At 38.7% G+C, this 9433-nt stretch overlaps 1 protein-coding gene across 2 annotated transcripts in view; it reads right to left on the bottom strand.

Annotated features, from left to right (window-relative positions):
• Positions 1-8536, bottom strand: part of LOC108755464 (UDP-glucuronosyltransferase 2C1-like) — a 10532-nt gene extending 1996 nt beyond the window's left edge. The window contains exons 1-5 of one of the 2 annotated variants that reach the window (XM_018498479.1): positions 5417-8536; positions 4159-4425; positions 2023-2221; positions 1690-1869; positions 150-471 (exon numbers count right to left, since the gene is read on the bottom strand). In XM_018498479.1, coding sequence (XP_018353981.1) covers positions 150-471; positions 1690-1869; positions 2023-2221; positions 4159-4425; positions 5417-5662 — 1214 coding nt within the window. In that variant the 5' untranslated portion in view covers positions 5663-8536. The remainder of the gene's footprint in view (positions 1-149; positions 472-1689; positions 1870-2022; positions 2222-4158; positions 4426-5416) is intronic. The other variant, XM_018498478.1, reaches the window with a different exon arrangement.
• Positions 8537-9433: the final 897 nt, after the last annotated feature.

Here is a 9433-nt window from a genome sequence, read left to right as displayed (position 1 = left end):
ACCTACATTGGTAGAAATATACATTTTCTATCATACGTTTGGAAGAACAAACAAAGTTTGTCAGAAGCCTCGACGATTATTTTCGATTATTAGGCTCAGCAGAGAGCAGAAGGCCACCGATACGTGCCACAGATATAAAGCGAATGGATTTACCAGCTTGTGCCGCATTTCCATCATGATCACAGAAGACTGGTAAGACCAGAGTCGGTGCACCGTGGTAAGCCGCTTCGTGCAAAGATAGCAGTCCGCCGTGAGAAACGAAGGCACGTAGCTTGGGATGACCGAGCAGCTCCTGCTGCGGCCACCAGGCAGCCGTCCTCACATTCGCCGGCAGATCCTTGATCTTGCCACCGTCCCACTTCCACACGACATTGTACGGTAGCGTGGAGAATACCGCGAAAAAGATCTGCCGTAATGCCTCCGGCATCCCAGAAGCTCGCACCGACGATCCCATTGAGACAAACACAAAACCTGTAAAAGTTTGTTCAACATTGCGTGCACGTTCGATCCGGGAGACTTTTACTGCACGTTTACTCCAATTGAATAGTGAATCCTCGGAGAATGTAAGACAATACGTAGCAAAATTACGATGTTAATCTTTTTGACATGGTTCTTATATATACGAAACGGAAAAACGGTAGAAGAACCATCGTTATGCTTCAGGTGATAGAGTTTTATATCTGATACTTTTACATTAAGAAGAGCCGTTACATCTGATAAAATTTATTACAAAATAAACATATATTTACACTCTAAAAAATATGGGGATTTTTAGCATGTGGTTTTTAGTATGTACAATTCATACATTTCTTTTCCTTACAGCTACAATAAATTTTTCCAATTTATTGAATCTTGTTAGATACACTAAAAATATGAGTGTGGATTTAACTCGTCATGGGGTTTAAATCGAGTGTTGCTATAAGTTGGTGTGTTGATATAAATACGATAAGAATTAATGAATACCGCATGGTGTGTTAAAGCTACATCCATTTTTTTATAATAAATTTTGTTCACTTGCATTACACTAGATAAAAGCTACTATACATGAAATTAATAAAACTAATGTAAAAGTATAGACATAATTTAAACGATTATCTAATAATAATATTGTCACGTTATTTAGTATAAATAAATGTATTATTTCATTGTCAAATTTGATTATAGTATGTCTCACACTACATTTAGATATTTTATATAAAACAACCTTCAATGTGCACTAATTTAGTATAGTGCGAATGATCGAATTGATCATTGATGTATGTAACAAGATTCGATGAATTGGAACAATTTATTTCAGCTAAAGAAATGTTAGCTACAATGTACTCTTTATTTCCTGTTTCTTGCTTTTTATCTCTTGCTTTTTCCCTCCGTGTAATCGTTTTATCGACGGTTGTATTTCTTGCCACGTGTTTTTTATTTCCTTCGAAGTTCATTAACTTTTATCTCAGGCGACGGGAAACGAAAAAGCGGATAAAAGGCAAAAAAACAAGCTGTAAGAAATAACAAAAGGCAACAAAAAAAAACAAGAAGCACATTGTAGATCAGGCTGTAGACGATAAGATAAAATATCATTTTGATCATATGACGGTTTAGCTACGAGATATGAAAGGGGGTTTCGAGACGTTTATATAGCGACTGTTGAGAACAATGCAAATTTCGTGAAGCTGAAATGCGAAATTAGGAAGTTACCGCGTCGTAGAAAGGATTCTAATTCGGTGCTTAATTGCATCGCCGGTCTGCAGTGAAGGCACGCCACGTTTACGACGTTCGACAAATAGGGCACGGAATCGCCCACGCTATAATGACTGTTCTGCAAAGTCAGAGGAACCTCCGCCGTCAGGCTGTGCAGATCGTTGGGTATATGATTGCCTGTCAAAAAGCGAAATACGACACGGTCATTGGGACTACATGAGTATCTAATTATAAATAAAGATATACGATATTAGCATACAATTGGCGGCATCGATATATGATTCGATGAATCAGCGGGGGCACAATGGCCGAAATTGATTTAGTGCTCACCGAGGTATCTCTGGAGCGTTGGCTGAAGATAAATCGAGAGCGTGAACCAGTGCATAATTTTCAGAGTGAGCAGAGCCGCCGAGTTCAGGACTCTCTGGAAGAAAGTCATGTCCTGCGTGATCGCTTTACCGAAATATGGTGTCACCGACCATGGTGATGGATTGCCCTGTCGCATAATGGACCCGCTGTACAGTGCCACCTGCAAGATAACATCAAGTCGTTCTCATTACTCGTTACAGCAACGTTGCACAGTGAAAGCAAATAGCTTTAATGAAGCAAAGGTATCAGGTTTTAAAAAAGGAAGAAAAAAAACCCCTTATCGCTATTTCACCGTTACGCAAACTCGTTTTATCATTATACTGCACAATGACGTCATCAAATAAGAAAGAAATAAAGAAGAAATTGATATTAACCAAACTGGCTAACAATTTTCTTAACGCGTTAAAATTGTTTTAACATACCGAGAGAAGCGGGTAAACTGTTTTACGATGAGATTATTTCGCACTTTGTCATATTTGTTACACAAGAGTGAACGATGTGATGTTCACTGTTTACTTTTCATTTATACGCGGAAATGTCGGAATACAGTACTAACAAAGATGTTTTTCACATTTCGCACTCGCGGAATAACCATGGATTCAATTGCGTTTTTTGTTATGATATTTCTGAAGACGAAAAAAAGATTAAGAAAGTAGGACAGTTCTATTATACTATCCATTCTCTTGAGAATCGGTCTTTCAATATTAAGAATATATATTAATTAGAATTTTATATTTAAAGATTTATATTCAACTTCTCGCACACACAAGAAATATGCAAGCACATGTATAAATATTTAACTACCAACCGGGAAACTAATTATGCAAAAGTCAGTTTTTTATTTATATTTAAAAAATGCATTATATCATGAAATCCGCAATGGCAATCGTTAAAAATAAAATCTATCAATGCATGTAACGCTTTTATATCATATATAATACGATATGCATATTGTATAATATACACACGGAAAGAACGACTTTGCTGAGGTATTTACAAATTTAGCTTATAAAAACAAGTCTGAAAATAATTTTGTCAACTCATCAAAATAATTAGGTGAAACGTTTATGATAATGTTGCAAAAAGTTCTAACAGTTTGCATTTAGTAAACGGTTTAAGTGTCCTATATATATACATTTATTTTGATGATTTAAATAAAATTATTTTTAGATCTGTGTCTAGCTAAATTTTTATATTTCAGCAAAACCGTTCTTTCCATATTATGATTGACAATATTCTATGGTTAATATTTCATTTGTCGTACAAATTTTTCAAGCGTATTAATTAGCTGCAAGATAAAGCATTTTAAGAAACTCGCGAACTTATATCTATTCTGCAGCCAATTAACACGCTTGAAGAATTTGTATAACGACGACAAATGAAATTGTTAGCCTATTGACACAAAATTGAGAATTTCTGGAAAAACTCAGGAACTTTTAAAATAATTTAATTTAAAAGGTTCAAAATTGTCAATAATGAAAAGTAAAGAGAGGACTTATGAGAGTGACGCGCTATTTTCAACTCAACGTTGCGCAATTTTGTGTGTACAGTCAAGAACTTTTCTATAATATAAACCTGCAGCCAATTAACATGCTTGAAAAATTTGTCGTACGACAAATGAAATATTAGCCTATACTGACTACAAGATAGAGAATTTCTAGAAACTCAAGAACTTTTAAAATAATTTAATTTAAAAGCACTCGATATTGCCAATAATAAAAAGTAAAGAGAGGGCTAATGAGAATGACGTGCCATCAACGTTGCGCAATTTGATGTGCACAGTTTAGAATTTTTCTATAATCCTGCAGCAAATTAACATGCTTGAAAAATTTATAGTATTCACGAATGAAATATTAGCTAAAAAATATTTTAATAAAAAATATCCCAATAAGAATGTGTGCGACAATTTTCTATCGTATATATAATTCTCTACCGCCATGATTTTTTAAATGGGTTAATTTAACACAATATCATTTATCGGTTTCGAGTAAAAGTCCAACTAAGCTGTTATCGCGGCAAGAAAACCAGGACGAGGTGTAACGGGAATCGAAATATCTCAAAGACTCCCATTGCGCTTCTTGGCGAAAGGAGCATTACCGTATTCAACATTATCGTCGGCACATTCTCGCCGTGGAGGATTCCCAACATGCATTCGGGATAAGCGCCGTCAAGCACCGCGACGTCCCATCGAGCGTGCGGATTGCCATTCGGTTTTCTCATACTGGCTATCGACGACGCGTCCTGGAGTAAAGCCTCGCATGACTCCCAGGCGTATCTCATAGCGTCCCACGGTGATACCGGAAGCTCATTCCGGAACCTGGCGCCCACTAGATCCCACTCAGCCGTGAAATTCTCGACATAAGCCTGCCGTGAGACACGAGCGATGAACATGTGCGCGCGGTACAATACATAAATCCGTTAGCTTGCGTGGTCGTTGGATTAGCGTTAGCCCGGAAACTTTCAACTTCCGTGTTACAATATTGCGTCGTAAAACTTGCTTGCCCTCGGAGCTGAACCTTCTCATCTTTAAGTATTAGTACGACAGTTTTCCGGTTCTTCATTACACACGATGGATCATTCGTGTCCCGAGCTAACTTTCATCACTTTGACAAATATATAAAAATTGTTGAGTCATTCTTAACATTTTTAAAAAATATTTATAAGTAGGGCTAGAAAAAGTTACTTATAAGTTACCTTTTAAGTTACCTTATAGGTATTCATTATAGAAACTGGATATAAAAAGTAATAACAAATTGGAGCAAATGATAAAATATAATATAAAGAACAAAATACGCGAATTTATTGTATTCCATTTTTATATAATAAAAAGTAACTTTGTAAAATAATAATTTTTTTGTAAAATAACTTTCCCAATCATGTTTGTGCATTAAAAAAAAATTGCATATAAATGTTAGAATTAATTACATGATACTCCTACACAGCTTTCCGAAGAAAAGTAATGCGCAGAACACAAATGACCCAATCGTATGTGCCCAAGGTAAAGATAATTTAACGTGAAGAAAAAAAAACGATATCGTAACGTTTGCTTCTTCTAAGAAATATAAATTATTTTGAAAAATTAAAACCGAGCAGAAATGGAATAGAGAAATAAAAACAGAAGTAAAGCAGACATTTCGAAAGGGAACGTTATGAGCAAAAAAAAAAAAACTCAGGCGATACTCAAGCCGACGACTCTAGTAAATTACTCGGTGTGTGATAAAATTAAATATGAGTCAAGAGCCAAATTGGAAGAAAGAAATGGCGCGCGTAAAACGCAGCAAAAACCCTGCGGGGGAGTTCGGAATCCGTCAGAGAGCATGGGTAGAGACGACATGCGTGGTAGATCGTAAATCACCTCGAGGATCGACGGTACCAGTTCGTGAAGACCATTATTCGCCGCGGGACCGGGGAAAGCGCTGAGCAGCGTGACGTTGTGCCCCCGTGACCTCAGACTCGTACCAAGGGCGACGAAGGGCACCGTATGGGACTTGGTACCACCCATAGTGGCCATCAGGACGTTGTAGCCCAGCAGGGGCTCGATCAGCAAGCTGAACCCCAGGAGAAGCTGATAGAGACCGAGTCGATACGCGACACGCGTCATCCTCAGGATATCAGCTTCGTCGACCTGGTGTCAACGATGACAAATGGATTCTCGCGATTCTGGCGATTCTCTTCCTCTTACGCGCCGCCGCCGCCGCCGCCGGTGGAATATCGAGATCGTCGACGGTGTCCTTCAACAGACAATTGTCTCGCTATCTGACATAATTTCTATTCTCTTCTTCTTCTTCTTTCCTTTTCTTTTCTATCACGAACGATCTCAGTCACGTTCGAACGCGCCCCGCTTTCGTCACGAACTTCTTTCGTGCATCGACGAAGCGAGAAACGGCCTGCAGGAACCGCGGTGAATTCGTATTCTTCTCGGAGCGTTTCCGGTCGGGTAAACGGAATGATACCGGCGGGAGTACGGATCTCTTACGCTCCAATTCGCGGCGGCGAACCGATGGATCGTCGCCGGTGCGATTCCTGTTGTCAATCACCCCGTGATCGTTTTGCGAGCGTGTCTCGTCTGATCGATGCTTAGCCGCGTCCTTACGACTGCGGTTCCTCGCATCCTCCCGTATCTTTTCGCAAATTGATTTGCTTGAATATAAATTGGAAACTAAAGTTCGAAAGTTAAAGCGCACGTGCTTTTTCGAGACGAGTAACGAAGATTAAACTTCATCCAAGTAAGATGCTCGCTTATTATTCTAATTACTGCCGAAGAAACGAGATTTTTTTAAGTATCTATAATGAATTACGCGCCTCGTTTCTTCCAATTCTCATTCGCTTCGAGCAAATAAATGGCTTCGAAGCTGATTTTTTATTTTTATACACACTCCGTGATTTGATTTTACTCATCCAATTTCCCGCTAAAATTGTTCATAATAATCTTCTGTAAGAGAGATGAGATTCTGTCAACGGACGATTTCTTTTGATCCTCGAGTGAAAGATTGACCGTAGATAATCTTCTCTGATCTCTTTTTCAGCTGAGAAAATAGAAATTACCAAACATCTAACAAAGCTTTCTCTCTCTTTCGCGATACTCCGCTGCGTAAATGAAATTATTTGCTGTATGCGAATCTGCATAACAGAACCCAATCTTCAATATCTTTCTAATATTGAAGTATTGAAAGCTTTTAACGAAAGCGTTTTTAATGATGAAGCTAATGGGAGTTTGTAGTACAAAGGCTTTATGGAATTTAATGATCTTCAAACTTGTACTTACGTCTTCTTAGCATCTACTAGCAAATAGCAGTCGTTAACTGCCGATAGTATGAGAAAATTATCATAACTTTACAGAGGTAATGCTATTAGACTTAAATCCTCTGTTTTTTATAAGTCAGCGAACAATATTATCTACAATTGTATATACAGTATAAATCTCGTCGCTCTCAGAGAAGGGGATAAAAGCTAAAGTTCCACGTCTTGACTGCTTTCTTTTGCTTCAATTGTTTGCTCCGAATGTTTGATATTTCCTTTCTTTTTAAAGTTCTGCAGAGTTCAACTCTTACTTGTAATATCTACTCTCCGCGGAAAGCATCGTGAAGTATTATTCTACGAAATTTCCATTTGTTTTCCTAGCAGTAGTACTTTATATCTTTCGCGCGGTCTCGCGAAGAGCCCGTCGTAAGAGCACCTTTCTACCAAGTACACGATCCGACGGTTCCCCTTGAATCTTTTTGCTCCTAATAGCTCTGCAGCTTCTTAGTTCGTGGTCTCCCGCTGTCTTTATCTCGAATCCGTTCCTTTCTCTTGAATCTCAATTCTTAGCCTACTTCAAAGTGCTTAGGTGCTCCCTTCGATTCGATATTCGCTCGAGTAGAGCTGACAAAGAGAACAATGACACACAACTTTTCGCTCTGTGGTCTCTCGACTTTTTAAATGACGTTTTGCCGATTTCTCACGACGTCGTGTGTCGAAATTTGAATGTCGAGAAGAGACCGCCCGTCATTTTGCTCAATTATCTTTCCCTTTCTCCAGTCAGGTGAAGCTCTCTTGATCCTTCCTTTCCTTCCTGACCTTCTTTACCACTTCACGCGATTCTTGGCGGGAATATCGTAGCGCCGTTAGTCTTGATCCTCAAACTGTACAAACGCGGACGACTTTCACTAATAACGTATGACTCGTATGCACGATCGTCGGTCGCGATAATCCGATTCTAAGAATCGAAAGATGGAATCAATGCCGCCTCCCGCGTCAAGTATCATCTGTCTTCATTCGAAATCTTCGACATTAAAATATATTTCTTGGCAGCACAGAGTGCTCACGCTCTGTAATATTTTACGAACAAACAAATCATTTCGATATCATTCAGATCGAGGTGCAGTTAATTCGTTATCTCTTAATTAGTAACCGTTGATTTATCCAATAAGTCAGCCTGTAGTTGCAGTTTCTCTTATTGTAGCTTAATATACTTCTTGCAATAATTTATCATTGAATCTGTTCACGTCTCGCAAAAAGCTTGCCGCTCGAGCGCCACGCACTTCCTTCGTCAGACTCTGTCCGAGTGATCTCTTAAAAAAAAAACTCTAATAAACTTATTGGTAATTATACGTTGTTAGTCACCGACGATACAAAAACTTTCATAAGTAAAGTACCGCGAGAAGAATAAAACTTCGATATCACGTAAATTGATGAATAAGTTCTGTTAACAAGAACCGCACTACACCGCAATAACCGATCGACTTTTTATCGGTTATTGCTACTCCTTTACTTTTTTTTCCGAACCGTCGGCGGATTTTCGGTCACGCAGCCAAACCCAGCGGAACTTCTTCGTCCCGACTTAGACTTGCTATACGATACGTGTCACGATTTTCGCGTCCCGCTCTGAAATCGGAGCGGAATTGGAATCGGTGTCCTGTACTCGGAAGCGCGGACCTTGAAAGCGGCAACAGACTAATACTCTTCGCTCGCGAAGCTCGCGGTATCGCCGAGCGTGAAAGTTTGACTGTGCCAGCAGCAGCTTTAATGATCAGCTGAGCTCTAGAGAGAGAGTTTTGCCTCCCACCAAGACGTTCCTCGTCGTCAGTCGCACGTCCGAGGATGTTTGGGCGCACCTACCTCGGAGAAGTGGACATTTGATAAACGTCTTGTTGACTGCGAAATTTTATGGCTGTGTGATTGACGAAATCCTGTGGTTGTCATATCCACGAAATTACTTCGTTAAGTAACGCCTTGTTGCACTTTGAGGACAGCGACGGCTAATCATTTCTAGTGCCAGTAAATTCGATTACTGTTAAAAATTATTCAGCTGCAAATTCGCCGGATCAACAATATTATTTTACTTAACGTAATAACATTGTTTATTATATTTTAGGAGATTCACGAAATTCACAAAATTTTTTTTATATATGTCGTATGTAAGGCTATCTTATCAATTTTCATTTTAAAGTAATATGAAAACTTACGACAGCAAACAATATCTGTTTGACGTGCTTATAACTAAAAACATTATACAATCATGATTGCTCTTTGAGAGTACAAGCACGATCTTTAAATATTTAATACGTGCAGTTCTCAGAAATATAATTATTATTGCACTCGGCACGTTCATCACAATCGCCTTTTCACGAAAACCCGCACGAGGAAGGCGTGCGTTTCTCGCAGAAATAAAAACTTACACATTTTGTGATAATAAAGAAGCGGAATATCTTTATTCTCAGGAAAATACAAACGTGAACACACATTAGACTATTGCTCAGAATTCTATTTCCAAAATAACATGTCGCCAGGGAAAGGATACACGCTTCACATAAAACAATAATAGGCTGCGAAAGGTTTTAGTGTAACAGCGCAACAAAATTATCGCGAGAAATAGATGAAAAAGCCTCGT

The sequence above is a fragment of the Trachymyrmex septentrionalis genome, unplaced genomic scaffold, assembly GCF_001594115.1.
Source record: "Trachymyrmex septentrionalis isolate Tsep2-gDNA-1 unplaced genomic scaffold, Tsep1.0 scaffold87, whole genome shotgun sequence".
NCBI classification, from domain to species: Eukaryota; Metazoa; Arthropoda; class Insecta; order Hymenoptera; family Formicidae; genus Trachymyrmex; species Trachymyrmex septentrionalis.
Note: the sequence above shows the minus strand (reverse complement) of the source record. Positions and strands in the feature narration are given on the sequence as shown.